Source organism: Engraulis encrasicolus, chromosome 11 (assembly GCF_034702125.1).
Source record: "Engraulis encrasicolus isolate BLACKSEA-1 chromosome 11, IST_EnEncr_1.0, whole genome shotgun sequence".
NCBI classification, from domain to species: Eukaryota; Metazoa; Chordata; class Actinopteri; order Clupeiformes; family Engraulidae; genus Engraulis; species Engraulis encrasicolus.
In genome coordinates, this window is record NC_085867.1 from 46,959,022 (window position 1) to 46,984,001 (window position 24,980).

At 42.4% G+C, this 24,980-nt stretch overlaps 1 protein-coding gene across 1 annotated transcript in view; it reads right to left on the reverse strand.

Annotated features, from left to right (window-relative positions):
* aak1b (AP2 associated kinase 1b) overlaps positions 1-24,980 on the reverse strand; it is a 130,601-nt gene that overhangs the window by 33,466 nt on the left and 72,155 nt on the right. The window contains exons 13-17 of the mRNA XM_063210784.1: positions 21,314-21,489; positions 16,049-16,160; positions 15,856-15,943; positions 8,075-8,179; positions 3,741-3,806 (exon numbers count right to left, since the gene is read on the reverse strand). Of these exons, the coding sequence (XP_063066854.1) occupies positions 3,741-3,806; positions 8,075-8,179; positions 15,856-15,943; positions 16,049-16,160; positions 21,314-21,489 (547 nt within the window). The remainder of the gene's footprint in view (positions 1-3,740; positions 3,807-8,074; positions 8,180-15,855; positions 15,944-16,048; positions 16,161-21,313; positions 21,490-24,980) is intronic.

Consider the following 24,980-nt stretch of genomic DNA (forward strand, 5'->3'; position numbering starts at 1 on the left):
GACCATCCGGATGCCAGTAAGTGAGAGATGGGGTTTGGTGATGCACATAGTATACCATCTTAGACCGTGGCAAAGACGGGAAGCACATGGACATTGCTATTGGAATCTTACTTCACTTGAACCCTTGAATAGCCTAGTTTAAGTTTCTTTATTTTGCTTCATTGATAAATATATTTATTAATAACACAAAAGAAATCGGTCATCTTCATTGTTGCCTCTTTTTGCCTGTACTTTATTTTATTGTGGTGACCAGTAATTTGTCTCAACTGAAGAAGATGCACATATTTTTTTATTAGCATACGTCTTACACATGTTCAGGGAGTCATGTTTGATCTATGCCAAGGCATGATTTTCTTCTGTAGGCTATTGCGCTGTACCATTATGCTGGTTTGCTTCCGGCCAGAGGTCATTTCACAATCTTTGATCTGTCTCTTCCCACTCATTTCCTGTCTCTCTCACTGTCTTATCTAAATAATAAAATGTACTTTTTTTTTTTAAAGAGGTTTGCAGGAAGACATAAAAATAAGAAAAAATAAATGCATGTACACTGTACAGCTCCAGGCTTTTTAATTAGGATATCATGAAAAAGATTTATTTCCATAATTCCATCAATAATGTTAAACTGTCATGGATTGTAGATTCATGGCCCAGTTTTCTAACTATTCCATTCATTAAATGAAACTCACCAGTTTAATTCTAACTCAACAGATATAAAACCCTATTCATTTTCAATGGGGTTTCATTTCTGGTGATTTACAAAGCGGATTCCAAAAAAGTTGGGACACTTGGTATTTTGTGAATAAAATCAAAATGCTGGCATTTTCAAAACATTCAATCCATGCATAAGATGCACAATGGCACAAGGTCAACATAGGAACAGTTAAAATGAGGCAAAAGCATTGTTTTGAGGGAAATATGTGGTCATTTAAAATTCGACCCATGCAACAAATCTCAAAAAAGTTGGGACAGGACCAAAAAATGTTGTAATAGTTGGATAATTTTAAAAATAACACAAGGAGGAATATTTTGAAAGGAACTATATTGACTGCCAACATGAATGCACAAATAAAATACCATCACAGAGAGGCTGTGGCACTCAGTAGCGAAGATAATGAGGGACTAATTACTGATCTATTACACAGAAAGACTGAATTATCAAAATTGCAGGTATATAAGGCTTATTTCTGTAATGTAGAGTGCTGTGAAATCATTGCACGAGTTATGAGATCATGACAAACCCATCGGCAATAAGCAAACTATGACACTCCAACAATGACAGCTGTTGAAAAAATGACCATAAACACAACACTTGATTAAGGCACATGATGCAGACATTAAACAGTGTTGCAAGTGACAAAGCTCATTCTAGGTGGACCTAGGAGACACATGAAACTGTCATCTGATTACAGAATGGAAAACATTTCATTCTTTTTTTAAATCATGGAGTCATGCACCCTCCAGGTTATGAGTAAAATTAATATTTCAGCTTGATTTAGTTGTCAGTCTGAAAGACAGCATATATGATGGTAAAGGGGTGCATAGATGCCTTGGTTATGGTCTTCTTACTCATGTAGAGCATTAAAATGAGGGCTGAATTATATATTCAGACCATAAACAGCATACATAGCTACCAAGGCAATATATTGTGGAGCACAGCCTTTAGATATTGCCCCATAATGATGGCAAATTTCAATCTCTTCTATGTTCCAACAGTGTGGTTCCATCATAAAAGTATACAGGTGACAAAATTGTTTTCTTGCAGTCAGGATATACCACATATTAAGCATAACAAGAAGGTAAACAAGTCAAAGAACACACCTATCAGTTGAGCTGCTGAAATCATGTCTCGCACATCAAAATATCTAATTTTTTTTTATAAAATCATCCCATCGGTCAAAGTATTTAAATGTTAAGTCTCCTCCCTTGTGTTGTGTTTAGTCTTATCCAACATAAAAAGCATTTTACTGGCCCTGTCCCAACTTTTTTGGAATTTGTTGCGAGGGTGAAATTTTAAATGATCACATAATTACCCCAAAACAATCATTCTGCTTGGCTTTAACAACTGATATGTTGTCTGTACACAATGCTCTACCTTATTAACATATTGAATGTTTTGAAAATGCCAGCATTTTGATTTTATTCACAAAATACCAAGTGTCCCAACTTTTTTGGAATCCGCTTTGTAGAATTAAACTGGTGAGTTAGCGCCAAAACGTGGCATGGAAATCTACAGGGTATATTGAAGAGTGAAGTGTGGGACACCAGGTCAACAAACAAGAACAGCTGACAGCAAAGCATCAAGGATATCTGGGATTCCATAACTCCCATGCACTGCTTCTGCCATTGACTTCAATGTTAAACGCATCATGGCCGTTATTAAGACAGAGAGAGTCCTAGCCAAGTATTGAACATTGCATGTTATGTAGAAAGTACCAAATTTCAACTGATTTAATGTGACCCGAATTTTGATGAAGAAAAGTTTGATTTTATTACAATATTCTAATGATGCGAATTCCCCAATTCATGGGTTTTTTGAGCTAGATGACCAAAATATGTAAAAATAAAGAATTGAATGATTGGAATAGTTAAAAAACCCTGGGCCACGAACCTATAATCCATGACAGTTTAACATTATTGATGATGGCAGTACAGATTTTACCTCCAAGCTAGCAGTTAACATTGAGTCCTATGAGACCAGCTAGCCGCCAGCTGGTCTCATAGAACTCAATGTTAACTGCTAGCTTGGAGGTAAACTTTGTACTGCTGTACTGAGAGAACGGCAGGAAGTACAGGAGTCATTTAACTCAAGGAGAGGTATAAAATAAGCCTATTTACAAAATGGGACGGTATCACTTTAAAAACCACGGACAGATCCTTCAATGTCTATTAAGGCCTTGAAACATATCTCCAGACACTTAATTTCACACATGACTATCTAGAGATGACAGCGTCAAGGTTTCCGTCTCAACTGATAATATGGAGCTTTGCTAACTAATCGTGTGAAATACTACTACAATACATGCACAGCTATGTGTATTTCCCAGAGTGCCAAGCACAACATGCATCCACAGACACATTGGGAAAGGATTTCCTACTACTGCAGTTTCAGCTGAGATGTCTTAGGGCTTCCGCACACCGGCTCAGACAAAGTGCTGAGCACTGCTTAGCTAAAATTCGATTCCATTGTTTTCAATAGAACCAGGCACACTGGCGCCGATGTCCGCGGACATTCGCCGATGTCGGATAGCAATTAGAGACAAGTTCTATTTTGTCGGCGCCGCCCATTGACTATCAATGCAATGTTCGTGTGAAATTGGGTTTGGGGGTCCAAATTTTGTCGGAAGCAAAAGTGCGCCGCAGTGCTGTCGGAGCCGGTGTGCGGAAGCCCTTACTTCAATTACCAAGATGCTCATTAAACAGTCGGATAGAAACCCCCTTATACATCCGATGACTGTCTTCTTTTTTTTTTAAATTAGTTTATTCATGACAGGACAGTGAGAGATTTTGACAGGAAATGTATGGGGGAGAGAGATGGGGAAGCTTTGGCAAAGGACCCGGGCAGGAATCGAACCCGGGCCCGACACTGAAGAAGGTTAACCCCGAAACGTCTGACGGACAATAAACCACAAAAACTTGGAGTGCTGTCCTGTTATTATATGCATAACATTCCAATCCTTTGAGTCTACCCCCCACTCACCCTGTACCTTTGGTTGCTCGACAGAATAACACATGTAACGTACCTTGCACAGGGACACTCAGGAGGGAAGCAGAGACATCCAGACCCAGGATATCAGTAGGTCTCTCTGCTGAGAAGGACAGAAGAGGAGAGGAGAGGAGAGGCGTGGAGAGGAAGAAGAGAAGAGGAGAAGAGAAGAGAGGAGAGGAGAGGAGAGAGGAGGGGAGAGGAGAGGAGAGAGGAGAGGAGAGGGAGAGATGGGGAGAGGAGAGGGGAGGGGAGGAGAGGGGAGGGGAGGAGAGGAGAGGAGAGGAGAGGAGAGGAGAGGAGAGGAGAGGAGAGGAGAGGAGAGGAGAGGAGAGGAGAGGAGAGGAGAGGAGAGGCGAGGAGAGGAGAGGCGAGGAGTGGCGAGGAGAGGAGAGGAGAGGAAGAGAAAGAGATGGGGAGAGGAGAGGAGTGGAGTGGAGTGGCGTGGCGTGGTGAGGAGAGGAGAGGAGAGGCGAGGAGAGAAGAGGAGAGGAGAGGAGTGGAGTGCAGTGGAGAGGAGATGAGAGGAGGAGATGTGGAGAGGAGAGAAATCGAGGGGAGAGGTAAGGAGAGGAATACAAATGGGTGGAGAAGAATTAACAAGGGAGAAGAGAAGAGAAGAGAAGAGAAGAGAAGAGAAGAGAAGAGAAGAGAAGAGAAGAGAAGAGAAGAGAAGAGAAGAGAAGAGAAGAGAAGAGAAGAGAAGAGAAGAGAAGAGAAGAGAAGAGCAAAACAGGAGAACAGGAGAACAGGAGAACAGGAGAACAGGAGAACAGGAGAACAGGAGGCAAGAACAAGAGAGAACAGGGGACGAGCAGGGCATGAATAAGTGAATAGAAAGAAAGAGTGGATGCAGAGGAGAAAGATATAGAGATCATTACCCTTTCATACAACTTCAACAGAAAAGCAGCAACACACACACACACACACACACACACACACACACACACACACACACACACACACACACACACACACACACACACACACACACACACACACACACACACACACACACACACACACACACACACACACACACACACACACACACACACACACACACCTGAGTGAACATGCTTAGTTTTGTAATTTAACTCTCAAAAGCCAGGCCATCAATAGTACTCCAACAGAGCAGGGACAGCCTGTATCGCTGCCAGAGCCCAGGTGCCGTACTGTCACAAGTTCATTAGACTTCCTGGCAGACAGTCAAAGGCAGACCGACAATGTGAACAGAAAGCACCCGTGCATAGCAAATGACAGAAGGGCTGACACATGTCATGGCGTGATTTTTTTAAAATGAGATATTAGTTTACACTACACACACACACACAAACACAAGAGCGCTTCCCCGATGCGTATTCAGGAGTTGAATAACAATCAACCGTTAGGACAGGGTTCAGATACAGCTTTTTGGAATGTATTTATTTATAATCAGCTTTATAAAAAGACAGAACTGACTCCTAATGTGATGGATTTCATTGCAATAACTTTGAATGTCGCTTTTGCTTTCAAGTGTAACCACGTACAGAACCTTCTGACTTTGTTGACAACTTTCAACTAAGAGGGAAAATGCTGGAAAGAGATGAAATATGAACTATGGCTCCGTCATGAATCATTTGCCATTTTGTAAATAAAGGGGAAAAAAATGACTTAGAAAATGTTAACTAAAACACGACAAAAACGCCATGTTTTGCTACAGAACTTTTTTTTATGGAATACCACCAGTGAACACCACAAATTACTTGGTGACTTGCACATTTCTGAAACCAAAAGCTCCGGGTGGTTTTGAGGGCAGAATGAGACGTGCAAAAAAGACAGCCATTGTACTGTAAAGCAGGTTGAGACTAGGGGTGTAAATCACAGCCTTCATGACGATACGATACGGTATTGATTTCTTAAATCAGGGATTCGATTTTTTTCGATACTTAAGAATTCCCCACGATACGATGCGATTCGGTTCGATTCGATTTTTTCCAATACTTTTCCACTACTATTGTGTTATGGAGCTAGGGCATTGCACAGGGGCCAGCGATTCGATTCTTTTCGATTCTTAAGAATGCCCCCGTGATACGATGCGATTTGATTAAATCGCTGGCCGATACTTCCGATACATCGATACTTTTCGATTTTATTTACATCCCTGGTTGAGACAAAACCCAAATTCGTCAAATAATGGAGACAGCGGCAAATTGCAGAACACTCAGAAAGGGGGATTAAATGATTAAATCCACTAAATAGTTAGCCTGATAAACCAGCCTGAATGTGAGACCAGAGTTATTTAGTCTGGCTCAGATGAACGATACCTCCGAAGATTGTTGATGAGAACAACCTGTTGCTTTTTCAAACCGTGCCGGCACTTTGACCAATCGGTGATCTTTGCCGTTGATGTGCTTTCCAACGGTGTTGCGAGGTTCGTCGCCCCCCCCTAAAACCCTGTCCGCTTTGATTCAAAACAAATCGCTGCGTTGTGATTGGTTTTGCCTGACTCAGGGCACAGCGTTCAAAACGTTCTCAGATTCGAGGCCAGACCCACTCGCTAGCTGAAAAACTTCGGCGACCAGCGGGTGGCGCTGGTTTACCAGGCTACTAAATAGTGGATATACTTTTAAGTTTACCCAATAAAGAACTTGAATCAGAGATGAGAGCATATCCTTTCAAGAAATGGCCATATTTTTTATTCAAATTACTTTCCTCTCAGGTATATTTGCCATTTTAAAAAGCAGTACCACTCCGCGATAACAGAACAGAATAACAGAACATGTGAAGTGAGGTCTGCTTTAACCCTCAAGCGACCGCACTGTTTTAGTGACTATTATGACCAAGCGGGGTCATTAATGACCCCAATGAGTATATAAAAATACCACTTTATAAATTATGTTTCAGGGGTCATTCAAATTTATTTACATGTTTGACATACTTGTCCCTCATCTAAAGCAAAAAATGTGAACCTTTACATTTTATTCTTTTGCTAAAAGGTAGTTAAACTTACATGCATGTATTACTAAATTTTGCATTAATTAGGCAATTTAAATAGACAAAACCATGTCTCAAACATATGAGCGTATGTACTTCTTAGTTTCTCTGAACCTTTTTCCTGAACATTGTAGCTGTGAAAAAGTGTCTTCCACACGTTTCAGACCAAATAGATGATTTAATTGATGCTTGAGGTTTTATACAATCATGTAAAAATTAAATGTCAGATAGTGGCATTTCTTTCTATACTATTTTCACTCTTTTTGATAATCAGGATGATTACCATTCTACTTTCTTATCTTGTTTCTAACATCTCTGCAATGATATCAACAACATATGGTGTAATAACTGAGGAAATGCTAATTGGATGCCCTCACAATGGCTGTTTACATTACGTTTTTTTTAATTCTGAATTAATAATTTAATGTAAGTGTTCATTAGCTTTATTAGAAAAGAAAGTAACAGGATATTAATCTAATTCAGCCTGCAGTCGCATGTGATGAGAGAATTATACGACCCAACTGTGAGCGTTAGGGATCTCTGCTTATTGCTCCAATTAACTCACACACTGCCTTTGACTGCAGATATTTCAAATAGCAACATTGCATCCCCTACCATTGAAATGTGTGTTTTTTAAATCAGCTAAGCATTTGGGGTCATCTCTCCTATGTTGTGTACACATTTCAGGCTTCTATGTACTGTACATTAGAACCGATCTTGTAGGTGGCAGAAGTGTCGTTATGCGTCATTACTCAACCAGAGATTATTATCTATGAGGCAGCAGTTTCATTTTGCAAATGTGATCAGTCTACACAGTATCAGGATGAGGTGCACAAAAGATCATCTAACAACAAAATGAAGTAATATGGTAACTGGTGAGATTCAATCAGCTCAATTTGGGAATGTGTTGCTCTGCTAGGTCGCTCGCTAGCTTACTAGCTCCTGCCCCCCTTCACACCCATGCCGATGGCGACATTCCCCAATGAAACAATTATGTCGCCACACGGCTATCTGTTTTCACTGTGCTATGAATCAGGCTCGCTTTCCTTTTTGCGTTCCACCAATCAAATCCGATTTTCTGCCGTGTCTTGTCTAGATATTGCCTTACACACAAACAGCCTTTTTATGTATATAATAAATTATTGAAATTATTGAAGGAAGAAAAATGCACATGTGTGTGTGTGTGTGTGTGTGTGTGTGTGTGTGTGTGTGTGTGTGTGTGTGTGTGTGTGTGTGTGTGTGTGTGTGTGTGTGTGTGTGTGTGTGTGTGTGTGTGTCTCTCTGTGTCTCTCTGTCTGTGTGTATGTGTGTGGGCGGCTGCGTGCGTGTTTCGGAGTGTCCTGAGTGTCTGCCTGCGTACGTTTGACGTAATCAAGCAGTTTGCAATGGACCCACCGGGTGCCGCGGAGCTGGAGCTGGAGCTGGTCTCAGCAGAGAGCGCCGAGATGCCCGGCAGCAGGTCCCCAGTGCAGCCGTCACTCACCGCATCAGGGGGCTTCTCTACAGGATGCAGAGAGGAGAGGAGAGGAGAGGAGAGGAGAGGAGATGATGAGCCACAGAGAAGGGGAGGATACAGAGAAACAGCGGTGAAGAGGGAGTGAGAGAGAGAGAAAGAGAGAGACAGAGAGAGAGAGAGAGAGAGAGGGAGGGTGCACAAGGGAGCCATGCAAGTGGGGAAAGATAGAGACAGACGGGGGGAGAGGAAGAAATGAAGAGAAATAGTGTGTGAGAGAGAGAGAGAGAGAGAGAGAGAGAGAGAGAGAGAGAGAGAGAGAGAGAGAGAGAGAGAGAGAGAGAGAGAGAGAGAGAGAGCAAGAGAGCAATACTCAGACACACAGTGAAGAGGGAATCAGAATTAGAGAAGGAAGCCACAGGGAGAGAGAGAGAGAGAGAGAGAGAGAGAGAGAGAGAGAGAGAGAGAGAGAGAGAGAGAGAGAGAGAGAGAGAGAGAGAGAGAGAGTAAGAGAGCGAGAGAGCGAGTAAAAGATCGAGACACATGGGGAAGGATTAAGCCATTTTGTCCTAAGCCCTTTTTGAGAAAGGGTGCCCTCTTCCTATTAAATCCCAAATATCTCAGCCTCCGAAGCACATACAAACATGAAATGGATTACATTTAAAAGCCAAGAAACTCCCCTTGCATTGTAATGTGTTCATTCAGTTCTAACATACCCACATACAGCTCCAGGCCTTTTTATTAGAATACCATGAAAAAGGTGATTTATTTCCATAATTCCATCAATAATGTTTAACTGTCATGGATTGTAGATTCATGGCCCAGTTTTTTAACTATTCCAATCATTAAATTGTTTATTTTTACACATTTTGGTCTTCCAGCTCAAAAAAAACATGAATTGGGGAATTCACATCATTAGAATATTGTAATAAAATCACAATTTTCTTCATCAAAATTTGTTTCACATCATTGCACATCAAATCAGTTGAACTTTGGTACTTTCTACACAACATGCAATGTTCAATACTTGGTTAGGACTCTCTCTGTCTTCATATTATTAATAATAACGGCCATGATGCGTTTAACATTGAAGTCAATGGCAGAAACAGTGCATGGGAGTAATGGAAGGCCAGATATCCTTGATGCTTTGCCGTCAGCTGTTTTTGTATAGCTGACCTGGTGTCCCACACTTCCCTCTTCAATATACCCGAAGATTTCCATGCCACGTTTTGGTGTTAACTCACCAGTTTAATTCTAACTCAACAGAAATTAAACCCCATTCATTTTCAATGGGGATTCATTTCTGGTTATTTAGAATTAAACTGGTGAGTTAGCGCCAAAACGTGGCATGGAAATCTACAGGGTATATTGAAGAGTGAAGTGTGGGGTACCAGGTCAACAAACAAAAACAGCTGACAGCAAAGCATCAAGGATATCTGGGCTTCCATAACTGCCATGCACTGTTTTTCCATTGACTTCAATGTTAAACGCATCATGGCCATTATGAAGACAGAGAATGTCCTAACCAAGTATTGACCATTGCATGTTATGTAGAAAGTACCAAATTTCAACTGATATAATGTGACCCGAATTTTGATGAAGAAAAATGTGATTTTATAACAATATTCTAATAATGCGAATTCCCCAATTCATGGGTTTTTTGAGCTGGAAGGCCAACGTATATAAAAAGAAAAAAAATAATGATTGGAATAGTTAAAAAACTGGGCCATGAATCTACAATCCATCACAGTTTAACATTATTGATGGAATTATGGAAATAAATCAACTTTTTCATGGTATTCTAATAAAAAGGCCTGGAGCTGTATTTAATAAAACAGCTAAAATCTCAGAATCCTGAAAAACCCATACATGTGCTTCCAGGAGAAAGCAAGAAAAAAGTAAGAGACAGGGCAGCAGATCAGGACCGCAGGGAAACCAAAGAGAGGAGATGGAGGAGTAAATAAATAATATAAATAACTAAAAAACAGAGATTGTGAATGTCCTTTGGGTAAAAGTTGTTCTTGCATCTGTGCGGATTGGAAGCCGTCTCTGTAGTAAGTAAGTAACACAAGGTCATGGTGCCCTGTGGAGTACAGAATTTGTTGGTGATTCCAAAAGTCAAAACAAAGTGTGGAGAGGCAGCCTTTAGCTTCTATGCTTCAAAGCTTTGGAACCAGCTTCCAGATGACGTAAAAAATGCACCCACTATTGATAGCTTTAAATCTAGACTCAAGACAAAGCTGTTCTCAGATGCTTTCCCCTAGCTTAAATTATATATCATTCTTATTTTCTTTTTTTATGTTTATGTTTATTTTTTATTTTATTTTTATTTTATTATATTTTTAATTTTATTATTATTATTATTATTTTTACCTTATGCTTTATCCTAATGCTTTAAATGTTCATTGACTCTAATTTATTTCCTTCTTTCTTCCCTGTTTACTTTCTTTTTGCATTTGTTAGTTTTGTGAAGCACATTGAGTTGCACCTGTGTATGAAATGCGCTATACAAATAAACTTGATTTGCCTTGCCTTACAGTGATTGCACTCTGCTCAACCCAGTACAGCCAACTTCCTCCGCCTTCTTCATATTCACCTCATGTGAGCCCAACACGTACACACTAGAGTGTGGCTCGGGCCGGTTTTTTCTGTCCGAGCCCGGCCCCCAGCCGACAGAAAAGTGATCAACCCCGACCCGAGCCCGAGACTAATTAAAATGTTTGTCTCCGAACCCGTCCAAAGCCCGAGACCACTGTAATAACAACAGAACCTGTGCGCAAGCAAGATTTTCTATGTGGGCTCCTCCATACTCAAAATACCACGTGATAAACAGCCAGGATAGGCAAAGACGTTAGGATGAGGCAATTTGCAGTAGCCTAATTTAGTTACGCACGCATAGTAAGTATAAACACACACACACACACACACACACACACACACACACACACACGTGACAGCGCACCTTATGTTTCTTTCGGTTAGACCAGAGATGTTGGGTGCGGTGATCAAATGCATGGGAGGGGCGTGAGAGAATAAGACAGGCGAAAACTAACGAATACGTTTTGGATGCAGTCAGTGCGGCTATGGAACATTTGTTACGTTACTGTTAGTGCAAATAAATCCACGCGAGCCCCGTGAAGATGCCGCTCCTTGTCGTTAAGAAGGATGGGCTATAAGTTCACCCCGAAGAACAGTAGCCTGTTCGGCCCTCCAAGAGAATGTCATTTCCCCTGATGTCCATGCGGTCAATATAAAAACAGGAAAGGTTGCACGCGCATAGTTACAACTGTACAGTAAAAGTGACAAGAATTAAGAACCTACGTGAAGGGCATGAAATGTCACAGCGGACAAAATAGTAACAGGAAACCTCTTCGCCCCCACCCTAAGGCCAGTGTTTCCCAACCTTTTTTGTGCCAAGGCACACTTTTTCCCTTGAAAAAATCTCGCGGCACACCACCAACCAAAAATGATGAAATAATGAAAACAAATTATTCTCTGATAAGAATGACTATATTGTTAATATAGGCGGCTACAAAGTGTCTTGAATAGCAATCAAACAAACAAACACAAAACTGTATTTTTTTAGTCATATTTTAGATTTCCTCTTTCAAATAAAAAGTGCACTTAATGTTCACTTCTTAAAGAAGCTATAAACTTCAAAGTAGGCCTACAATTAACAAATTGTTATTCTGTCCAAAAGCATTCTATTAGCAGGAATACAGAAAATAATGCTTATTCTGACAGTAGCAACATTTGGGAAATATTTCACAGAAGATGCGTACAAATATCAATCTCTGTATATTTTATTCACTTAATCTTAATGTGAAACCTATGCGTCTTTCACCTTTGGCTAAGACCCGCCCTAAAATGCTGTTTGACCACAATCACAGCGCTGCAAAAGGACGAGGTCGGTCAGAAGAAGTCGGACAGTTTGACAGCGCTCCATTAACTCAAAGCGGAAATCTCATGTTTTCAAAGAAATGCAAGATATTACGGTCATATTATTATTAAAAACTGATTGGAAATTGTGCCTGGGTGTTTGTGACAAAGGTGCAAGTTTCCCCGCGAGGTAACAGGAGGTAATCGCTTTCCCCTTTCCCTAAAACGGGGCTAATTATGCTTACCGGCAGTTGGATAGTCTGGCTTGAAGGGTCTCGGCATCCTCACACTCGACTAGAAAGCACGCGGACCAACAAACTACGTTGTGTGCTCAATCATGCCACCATCTCACTCGTTTAACTTTTCAGTAAGGTTGTAAGCAAAACACAAATCTGTTTCAGGGTAGGATTTTGGTTTTCTGACCTAATTAATGAAGAAACACCGCCAGCAAAGTTAACTATCAGTCACGTCAGGAGGATTGTTTTGACTAGCAGCTGATGGACGCTTTTTGTTTGGGCTACTGAAGATACATCAATGCAATTCGCTACCTGCTGCCACCGAGTGATAAGGAATTATTTCATGCTTAGGACGCCAGTCAACAGCAGACACTAGGCTACTAGAAAATGACATAGGCATTATTTGCTGATAATAACGATGAAATCAAAAAAAAAAATCCCCAAGAATTTTCCACGGCACACCTGATGATCTCTCACGGCACACTAGTGTGCCGCGGCACAGTGGTTGGGAAACACTGCCTTAGGCAACTCCACGTAGCGTGTGCGTCTTCTTTAATCCATATTATGCTCCTTGCTACTCCATGCTGGAAATGTAATCCTTGGCTAGCAATGCAGTGACAAACTTCGTCATTTTATGTTCAACATTTAAGACAGCATCGAAGGCATGCTAAAACATGGCCTACACTAGGCCTACAACAAAAGACCACGCGTTCACTGACAACTGTTGATTTGGCGCTTATTAAGAAAGCAAGTTGACTCGGCATTCCTGCTCGGCTGACAGTGCGGGAGTGAGCGTCCATGTTGCCGCTGGTAACTGGCGCGTGCATACAGCCAATAATAATCCTCGCACGAGTAGCCTACCAACATTTTCATTTATGCATATTCAATTACTTATTTCTTAATAACAAAACTGCCGTTTGCATGAACTGAAACGTTTCCTCTGGTTGCTTACACTTTTCACAATGTCTGTTTGCTTCAAGCCCGAGTCCGACCCGAGTCCGACAGATATTCTTTTTTTTTTGTCCGAGTCCGGCCCGGCCCGTCGGGTTCCGACCCGGCCCGTCGGGCTTCGGTCGGGTTGCCATGCTCTGGTACACACACAGCCACATGGCCCACCCACACCCACACCGAATCCCTACTGCTCGGTCGGTTCCCAATGCTGTGCTTTGTATTCAGGTCGAGTACAAATAGAGAGCAGGGTCAGGGTTGGGGTTACTTATCATTCCCACTCACGTTCTGCGGGTCAAGTGCCATTCCAAATCGCTTTCTGTCTTCTGCACGCTGACGCTTGCCTTATACTTAGCGTTATAATCAAGCGTTGTGGCTAGGCTGGCAGTTGGGAAACTGCATTGTTTTCTGCATGGAGGGGTGGCATCAGTAAAGCATGAGGCGACCAGAAAAAGGAGAGGTTGGTGGGAGGTTAGATATTGAACCCCTGACTTAATCGCAATCAGAATTGGAACGCTCTACGTACCCAAAGTCTGTGCAATTAAGTGCAGCAAGTACGGAGATTGGAACAGCCCCCAGCTACCTGTGCATTAACCCATTGATGCCTGATGTTGCGTTGCGCAACATTGGCCCTGGCGCCTGGAGCTGCATTACGCAACATTCAGGCTCATGAGATTTGAGACAACTTAATTAAAAATCTCTGTTTGTTTGAGATGAATGAACACATTCTAATGATAGATGAGGGTTGTAGAATTTGCAACTCAGTGCATATTTTTATGTGTTTCAGAAGCTGAGATATTTAAGTTTTTATAAGCTGAGGACAGCTTTACTTAAAGAAGGGCCCAGGCATTCAGCACCCTTTTTTGCAGGTGCCTTAGGCGTCAATGGGTTAATGTCCCACATACGTAGATATGCTAATGCTGACCATCTGGATTAATGTGCTGGTAGCTCCAACGTGCTTGAAGGAAGGAATTGCTTGAAGAAGGTCAGTACAGCGAAACGTTGCAGTAAACCATGCAAATGTGATCAGTGTGCGGGAGCTTTCTTTACTTTAACGTTGGTGACCCAGCGGTTCCACTCCTACGCACCTGACCAAGTAGGTGTGCGAGAATTATTCGCATACTAAGCTCCAACGTGCACCATCATTACTCAACGCGTGGCACTTAATGCATCAGGAGATGCTTGTGAGGTTACCAAGGCTACTCGTGAATGGCCCAAGATAAATGCGCAGTCAGGCTGTCAGGCATGCATACACCCAAGCCTAATACAAAGTACTACAGTACATTTGCATTTACATTGCTTAAGCAGCTGTGAAAAAAAGAACATTTATAAACTCAAGGCTAAACGTCAGAGTGTAGGGGAACTTTTTCTCAAAGCTTCATTTCTACCAAAGGTGCGTCACATTATGAATTGGATTGATGTACTTGATTTTTTTGTGACCTTTAACCAAGCTACTTGGCATACCTTTTAAAACGGCAATATTTTTATTAGGTTTTTTTTCAGAATTCATGCTTCCCATTCACAAATGTTACCTTTTTTCATGAATACTTACACCATCAAATTCTAAGTATTCATTATGGCTAGTGTTGCAGCGATACCGATATCGGTATCAGTGGTATCGGTATCAGTGAGTACAAACAAATAGGGCACCGATACCCAGAGGCGATTTTAGGGTCAGATGGGGCCCCAAGCGAAAATGCTAAATAATGAATATTTGAACCAAAATTGCCACTACTGTGGTAAAGTGTTAGCCTGGGCGAATAGCCGACTGTTGACTCCGTCAATCAGTCTGGCAAAAGCCATGAGGAATCCGTCTCCGTGGACGTTGGGAGATGGTCTGATCTTACTCTATCATTTAAATTAATTGAAGTTCCAAACTCAAATTAAAACTCATATTGTGCTTTATTAGCATGCCTGTTACGTTATAGCGTCGCAAAAGCATACAAATAACAAAACGAAAGTGTGAATATAGTTACCTTAACCAATCAGTAACGGAGCTCGCGGGTGAGTTCTACGTCACCACTCTCAACTGTTTGGTGATTGGCTAAACACTGAGAGAACCGAGCTCGAGGCTTTTGCCAGACGATGTGCAGAGCCAAAATCTTTAAGTGGAGTACATGGATGGCGTCGCCAGGCTAGTAAAGTGTGGGCTGGTATCCACTATCTAGGGGCTTGAGGGCCCCAAGCGGTTGCCTGCCTTGCCTGGTGGCAAGATGCGCCTCTGCCGATACCACTTACCAATGCTTGTATGACACTTGAACGCAGCCTTGAACTTGACACTTGAACGCAAATGAATGGGATTAATTATGAGTAGGCCTACATTTGTAAACTGCCACACCAAAAGCTCTTTCACCCAGCTCCGGTGAAATTATGATAATTTATATTATATTTAATTATATATTATAATAATTTATGACTGGGAAAATTGCACCCTCTCATACATGAGAAGGAAATTTTTTAGCTGAAAAACGTCTGTGCAAATTGCGCTATGATCAATTATGACACGAGGGATGAATTGTGCGTCATTGGTGGATGACTCAAAACAAAGTTCAGCTACGCATCTCTTCTTCTTCTTTGCTGTGTGCTTTTCAATTCTATGTCACTACATGTCTTTTTCTCCTGTAATACTCCGGTGGGTTATAAAGTTCAGCTAAGCTTACCATCCGCCAGGTTGCTGAAGTCCTTGTTGAGCAGCTGTTCGGCGGTGAGCTTGGAGAAATTGTCATCCCCAAACGGGTTCCAGGCCGGCTGGTCGGTGGAGGAGGAGGGGGGGGCCTGGCCCGTGGCGGAGGGGGGTGCTTAGGTGGGGGCGGCAGCGGGGGTAGGGGTAGGGGCAGGGGCCTGTGCAGGGGCTTGGGCTGCGGCTGCGGCAGGCACGCTGGACGGGGTGCTTCCTGCTTGGCTAGGCTGGTAGACACTCTGCTGAGACGACTGGGGAGAGTTGGACGGCGTGGTGCTCGCCGACCTGGGTAGAGGTGGAAAAGAGGAGAGACGGTATTATTCACAGGTGCATCAGCGTCTCAATGAATTTTTTAGAAGAGTGCTGGCGTCACCAACCTGGGTAGAGGTGGAAAAGAGGAGAGACGGTATTCACAGATGCCATCAGCGTCTCAATGAATTTTAAGAAGAGTGCAAAAAGATAGCTGGCGTCACATTGCATTGAATCTTTGCAAGCCCTTCAAGGGATGGCCATTGGAAATTAGCCTAGGCCAGGGGTGGGGAACCTATGTCTCGAGGGCCGTTTGCGGCCCTTGCGGCCGTTTTATCCGGCCCCCGATGTAATTTTAATGTTATGCAGCTTCACGTGAAATAAGACATATTTTGTAATAACAAAATACATTTTCAAAACAATGAAACTATAGTCAGGGGACCTAGAGAGGGTGGGGTTTGTTTGAAAGGTGGCTGACTTCAATACAAACGCTGTGATGCTTTCTGTTTGTCTGTTGCACATTCTACATAAAATGTATCCGTCTCCGCCCATCAAATAAGACATATTGGACATATGTTGGGGTGATGAGCTATGATGTGGTTTGAAGGAAACCAACTGGAATGTTCAATCTCCTTGAATGTCCCAGGTTGACAAGCCAGTTCTTGGATGGAGGAAAATTAAAAGTGTTAATATCACGTCGAGAGTGGGGCGAGTGGGGCGAAACTTCAGCGACCTCGGCTACCTGCTCACTTTGGTCGTTCATAAAGTGAGTCTGTACAATAAGGACTGAGAAGGAGCTGGGTGGTAGCCTGAGTATCATCCTCCGTAGTGACCGAGCTGGCTCAATACTTTCGCTTGCTGACCACGGAGTCTGACCCTGCAGCCACCCCCGGCAGTTGGAAATTATCTCACTTAATGAGGGAATTAGCCTTTCGCAAAACCCCTCCCACAAATGGCCGCCAACCAATCCGAGCTCAGCAACGGTAACTAAGGAGTGTAGAACTTGTCGAGGTCCGTCAAAAACCTACGATTTCAGGGAGACATACAACGTGTGCCTATGGCACCGTCAGGGTCCGACACCATCTGAAGATTAATTAGGACCTCATTTTTTCACTTTCCCGAAGCAAAAACCTCAAGCGGACTGATAACAGGGATGGATTAAGCCATGTGAAGGCTATTAGCTCCAGGTGATCATATTTAAAATTAGCAGGCTAACTGTGCAATCGTCTTGTTTGCTAATATAGCCCCCTTCCCCCTTGCATTTAGCTGGCAGAAAACGTACCCTAAACAAATAATCAATGCATCGCTCAGACTTAAGGACAATATTATATGATATTATAGTATTGGATCCACAGCATTATGATTCAAATTTTATTGGGAAACTACTAGTTGCGTTGTTTAATATGCGCCAAATGCACAGCCCACGGAGCAGCCCCCACCCTCTCTCCTTCCCAGTTTGTGTCTGTGTATATGCGTCGAGTGTGACAGCAAAAAAAGTAACACTGAAATGGGGCTGCGCTTGTTCCAACCTTGTTATGAAGATATTAACTGTCAACTAAAACCATTAAAGTGAACAGAAGAGAAACGCCCAGTGTGACTGCCCAAGAGCTGCGCAGTGTCAGTGCCGAAAGCCCGTCAAAGGTCTTGGCGGACGGCAATGTCCCAGTTTACACCAAGCACTATCAAATGTCCTGGTTACAGACATCACATCGCCATCATCAAGTTGTTGTATTTCATTTGAATATGTAAGAGGGCTTGGGGAGGGGCTTAGACTATCAGCGAGCCTATTGGCTATTCAGATACTGAACGAATATCTGAATTCCAACTGCCGGGGGTGGCTGCAGGGTCAGACTCCGTGGTCAGCAAGCGAAAGTATTGAGCCAGCGCGGTCACTACGGAGGATGATACTCAGGCTAGCTGGGTGGAGGCGGACATGGGAAAAACACAGGTGGCATAAAACTGGCTATAACTTGGAACGAAAAGATCTTCACATAACATTAACTAATCACCACAATGTCCCAACTTTTGGCACCTTTTTGCCCCTTCCCCCGTCTGAAAGTCACTAAAGTTTCAAAGTACTTAATATTTTCTAATCACACAGGTCCTAAATATCATTAACGGACTGTCAACAGAGAAAGAGGGCTCGCCTCTCAACAGAGAAAGGGAGAGTGCGCCAGCAGGCCTGCAGCATTTTCTTCTTTCTTTTGCCTCACTACAGGCACAGGAAAGGGAAAGGTGATGCATCTGTTTCCATTGAAATATGACAAAAATGTCAAGTGCCATGCTTTGAAATGTGTAGGCTTAATACTAGTTTTTTAGGCTATCAGATATTTTGGTGGCTTGGTGTACTGCGCGCACCTGCCTGGCCGTGCTACGCCCTCCCGCATTGGCGACAACCTTCAAGACTTAAAACATTTCAAACTAGAAGCACGCAGAGAGCGCAGTCTTTCTGCCTTCTTTTTGTGGAGTCCCGCAATTCAATTTCTGGTCACTAGGGGCGACGACATATAGGCCAGCAATGGTGAAGAATCTTTTAAAAAGCCCTGATTCCGGTTTGTGATCCGTATCATCATCAAAATGTAATCACTTGTTTCTTGGGTCATTACTAACAACTCCACAAAGTTTCGTCCAAATCAGTTGATTAGTTTTTGAGTTATCCTGCTGACAGAATCTTTTAAAAATCTGGTTCCGGTTCACCACCAGAATGTAATCACTTGTTCCTAGTATCGTCCAAATCCGTGGATTAGTTTTTGAGTTATGCTGCTGACAAACAAACAGACAGACAAACAAACCAACGCAACCGAAAACATTACCTCCTTGGCGGAGGTAATCAAGTATCCTAGGAATGAGAACTTGGTGGCCTTGCCAGTTTCAAAACGAGGTGTGAAAGATGTTTCTCAAACTGCTCATCCGTGCCTCACTCGGAGTGACAAAGTTGTTTGGCTTTTGTGACTAGAGCAATATTGCCTCGAGTCCTTGTCAACAATTTGATTATTTGTCCCCTTTCTCTTTTCTTTTGCACTATGCTGCTGTGGCCACTGGCCAAGATTAATTGAATGTGTCAGTAAACAACGAAAAGAGGTCACCATTTTCATCAAAGAGCAGGTGACACGTGTTGATCATAAACACACACACACACACACACACACACACACACACACACACACACACACACACACACACACACACACACACACACACACACACACACACACACACACACACACACACACACACACACACACACACACACACACACACACACACACACTGAAAAGAAAAGCTTTGATTGTTTTGTTTACCTTTCCGTCTCTTTATAATAATAATAATACTTTCGTTATATATAGCGCCTTTCAAAACACCCAAGGACGCTTCACAGAGTGTTGTGTTGGAAAGTGAGTGTGTGTGCGCGCGTCAGTGTGTGTGTGTGTGTGTGTGTGTGTGTGTGTGTGTGTGTGTGTGTGTGGTGAGTGAACAGGGTATCTACACATCGCACAGCCTTCTGGGTAAAATGCAGATCCATATGGGCAACCAAAGTATATTGTACACGGTAAATGAACTGCACATACAGTATATAGCGCCTTTTCACTCCTTCGAGCACTCAAAGCGCTTTACATTGTATCCCTCACATTCACCCATTCACACTCACATTCACACACCAGTACCACCCTGCCACCAGGTGCAACAAAGACGTATCTTGCTCAAGGACACATCGATGGGGTCAGGCATAGCGGGGCTCGAATCTGCAACCTTCTGGTTGCCGAACGGCTCCTCTACCACTTGAGCCACTACGGCCACCACCAAGGTTAATGAGCACTAAGCTGGACCTCATCAGCAACCACAGTGGTGGCTCACGTGGAGGGCTCACGTGCCAGCATCGATAAGAGCTGCAATTTCAACTGTTGTCCTTTTCTAATAAAGTCATGCTCTGTATCTTGCTCTGCAAGATGATTGTCTGTGCAGCAAGCCGGAACCACATTCACCTGGCAGTAGCCAGGTATAAAATGAGACTGCTGGCTGGCTGCATATTTTTGGCCTTTGTATTTAATTTTAATAATCCAGAATATGATAAAATACAAAAGGTTTAATCTGATTTAATTTCATAGAGTGAGAAAAAAATATTGTACTATACGGTGTACGTATGACTCACTGGCCACTTTATCAGGCACAGCTTCCCAACTGTTCACTCACGCATATCTCTGATAAACCAAGCACATGGCTAGCCTGGTTCTCACCGACGGTGCGTGTGTGTAGCTCCGGAGCCCCCTGGTGGAGCGGAGCTACACACACTACCGTCTGGTAGCGCTGCCATTAACATGCTCTTCTCGAGTAGAAAATAAACGGAGCATTTATTGCTTAAATATCAACGGCAGCTCACATTGATGAGTCACAGGACAGATTATAGACTATATTGACTCTTTAGAGATGAACAGAAAACGTTTTTGGAGGAATTTGTTGGTGGTGAATTGCAATAAATGCACCATTTATTTTCTGACTCGAGAAGAGCATGTTAACGCCAGTGCTACCAGACGGTAGTTTGTGTACACACATGCACCGTCCGTGAGAACCAGACTAGCACATGGCGGCAACTCAATGCATTTAGGCATGTAGACAAGGTCGAGATTATCTGATGCAGTTCAAACCGAGCATCAGAATGGGTTATTGAGAGGACTTTGAACATGGCATGACAAAGCATTGGTGCCATAAGGGCTTGGTTTGAGTTTTTCAGAAACCACTGATCTTCTGGGATAGATCAGTGATAGGTCTATAGATAGGTCTATAGTTTACTCAGAATAATCTGAAAGAAAAAAAAAGGTATACAGGGAGCTGCAGTTCTGCGGGCTAAAATGCCTTATTACTTATTGATGCCAGAGGTCAGAGGAAAATGGGGTGTGTGTGTGTGTGTGTGTGTGTGTGTGTGTGTGTGTGTGTGTGTGTGTGTGTGTGTGTGTGTGTGTGTGTGTGTGTGTCTGTGTGTGTGTGTGTGTGTGTGTGTGTGTGTGTGTGTGTGTATATGCACGTACAAGTGAATGTGTTGAGGCTATATGTATACATATACATATACATATACGTGTGTGTGTGTGTGTGTGTGTGTGTGTGTGTGTGTGTGTGTGTGTGTGTGTGTGTGTGTGTGTGTGTGTGTGTGTGTGTGTGTGTGTGTGTGTGTGTGCAAGTAAAATGCCACCTACTTGGACTTGTTGAGGCCGGCCTCTGCGGCGGCCGCCTGCAGCTGCTGGTTTGAGGTGCTGGTGGGCACCCCGAACACGGCACTGTGGGTAACGTCGCTGAGGATACGCCGGTGGCCCCCGCGCTGGGCCGAGTGTGGAGAGGAGGGGGGCGTCTGGGACTGGCCCACCCCAGCAGCCTGCGGGACAGCAGAGAGACAGGGTTGTGAGAGACGATTGTTATGTGGGTTACAGGAAGACTTCTTTTGGTCAATCAGCCTTTTCTGTTAGTGCGATTGGAAAATGGAATGCAATTCCAGTTCATATCAGGGACAGTGTAAGCTTTAACCAATTTAAACTATCGCTAAAAACATGGCTAAAGGCTAATCAAAGATGTGACCACTGATCATTTTGCTTTGTTACAGTAAGCACTGCATATGGCATGTGCATTATTTTGTGTGTATTGCCTTGTTTTGATAATGTGATTGCACATGGTTTTTTTATGTTTTAGTATGCTGTTGCTGCTTCTAATTTGTGACTTGTAGTGGAAACAGTAGTGCATGTATTGTCTAGGTTTAATGTGTGTGTGTGTTTTTAGCTCCCTGCCCAGGGACCACAGATGTAAACTAGCTTCTAGCTAACTCTGGTACTAGATTTTGTCATGTACACAGTCCCTGTCAAATAAGCAATAAACTATACTAAACTAGGGTTAATAATGGGTGAAGAAAGTGTTAATAAGGCATTCATAAGGGGTTAACTGCCTTTACATATCTATTGTATCTGTGTTGCGTGCGGTTGCTGAAGATTTGCTGCTGTGTCTACCTCATCATCCATGGTTGATAAGAACAAGGGTGTTGCCATTACATATTTTTCGATTTACGGTTGCTAGTGAGAAATCATTCAGAATGAATATAGGAGGCTGGCAGTCAGCAGAAAACTGGAGAATCTGTGAGAGTGCGACAACATTGACATGGGTGGGCGGAATAAAGGGAATACGGTTGTGAAGACACGGAAGCAGCACAGATGTGATTGTTTTTTTTTCGTCTTCTTAATCAAGGCGAGGGGGATGGAGGACCTACTGTGACTGTGTTATCTTTTTCTTCTTTACCATGCATTTATTATGTTTACTGTTGTTGCTGGATAGGTTTTTGGATGTGCCCATTCGATGTACCCATCGTTTCTTTGTATTCTTTGTTGTGTGTGTGATTACATTTGCTACAGTAAGCCTCTGTGTATGTGAATGATTCCTTTGAGGCCAGACAAATTATAAAGGGGGGGGAAATAACACAGTGCTATGTCTGCTTTGATATTTGTTTACTGCGCTGTCTATTGTAAGTGCATTAGCATTGCCCTTATGGAATAATTGAAAAGGTCTGAACTGACAGAACCACTTGAATGAGCGATGGGAACGATAAAGGATTCATCATCAAAGGACAAAAACCCATCAGAAGAACAGTGTAACACATGTAAATACAGACGTACTGTATTGTACTAGCTTGGCGCACTGCAGCACAAGGATTATAGATGGCCCTGAACTAAAGCTTAACTTTTAACGAAAAAAAAACACCACTGTGAGAAAATTGGATTGTCAGGAGTGTCAGACACAAGTCTGCACAGGAAATCCATGCAGAGAGCGACTGCATAGAGAGTGGCAGGCGGAGGAAAAAAAGATTAAGATGGAAAAAAACACAAGTCATGGAAAGAATTCAATTACTAGAAAAGGGGCTTGAGAAAGAACATGAAGTCTAAGGTGGGTGGCAAAGTGATGAGGAAAATGCATGAAGATACAGAGGAAGAGCTAAGTGTGAACAAAGACCCATAGAAGAACCTTATATACAGTGCTGGCCAAAAGTATTGGCACCCCATGAAAAGACTGTGTTCTTCTCTTTGAAGGCCTCATTTTTTCCTGCTAACTCAAATGAATAGAGGAAAAATAAATGAGGCCTTCAATGAAAAGAACAAAGTCAAAGTCAAACATGGCAGAGTTTCCCTGATGTTTTGAGGTTGCTTTGCTGCCTCTGACACTGGACTACTTGACCATGTGTATGGAATTATTAAGTGTGTAGACTATCAACAAATTTGCAGCATAATGTAGGACTCCACCCCTGAATCCCATATAAAACCTACGGAGAGATCTCAAAACGGCAGTGTGGATAACGCACCCTTCAAATCACCTCAAGGTAGGGGTGGGCGGTATGGCCAAAAATGTATACCTCGGTAATTTTAGCCACGGTATATATCACGGTATATATCACGGTATTTTACATTTGTGTAAAATTTAAGCATTCCGTCGCAAAATGTACAAAACACCTTTTTTTAACTTTTGCATTTGCATTTTTTAAACATTTGCATTTTTGTAATGTGTGTGAATTCTTGCTATTCAAATCTTTTGAAAACAAACAAAAACTATGTAAAATGCATTTTGCAATGCAATGCAATGCAATAGGCTACAACACTGTCAATTTCACCAAGTCTAGAAGGGGTTAAACTAGGGAAGGGAGGGGTGTCAAACTGAACATGGATTTTATCCAATAAATCGTTCATTTGACCTTTTTTCTATTTCTGGAGTTGCTGGGGGTAATTTGGAAATGTGTGCTTGCATCTGTGATTATGCCAAGTCCAATGGTTCAGCTGTTATTGTTAAAGTAAAAAAAAAAAAAACACAAACTTTCACATAAGGCAGCTAGACAATGCATTGTAGAACTAATGCATTTAAATGGCAGCTATCACTGCAGCAGCGGTTAGCGTGCTAACGTTAGCGAAATTGCTAAATCACATTTTAAACAGTCATTTAAGTCACTAACACCCGGCCAGATATCATGAATGATATTATCTCAACTGGACACAGTAACATACAGTAAGGCTGGCGCAAATGTAAAGCAACCAGTAGCACATAGATTTAGCACATTTCTGTTGTCAGACACCAGCATTGACATGAATGACTTGGGCTGTTAGCTTGCTAACTTGCTTTTCACACACCACTGTACATTAAATTGTGGAGACCAGAATCGAAATCACATACAGTTTAAAACAATAGTTCACTACACTAACTATACATTTTACACTTAAAGCTTAAATGAAATTGTGCTTCTGTTCTACAACCACATATTCTTTTGCTACTACGAGAGACAGTCTGTGGATGTTCAAAACGTTGTCTATAACTGTCATCTGCAGGACGCAATGCTCTATGGCGGTAGAGCGGTATGGACAAAATCCATACCTTGGGGGAAAAAATACCTCGCACGATAGTATACCTTCCATACCACGCACTCCTACCTCAAGGATGGTCTAAAATTCCAGCAGAGCGTTGTAGGAAACTCATTGATGGTTATCAGAAGTGGTTGTTCGCAGTTATTTTGTCTAGAGGTTGTGTTACCAAGTATTAGGCTGAGGGTGTCAATACTTCTGTCCAGGCCATTTTTGTGTAAAATGGTGATTCATTTGACTTTTTTTCCTTCTCTTTTGTGTTTTCTCATTGCAAGACAAACAAATGAAGATATTAATAACAAAGCATTTGTGATTGCAATCATTTTCTGGAAGAAATTGAGTATTATCTGACGGAATTGAAGGGGTGCCAATACTTTTGGCCAGCACTGTAGAAAATACTGCAACAGTGCATGTAGCACATGGACGGATTAGGATAAAGTGGGAGAGAGAGACAGTAATCCAGAAAGGAGGGTAGACATCGAGA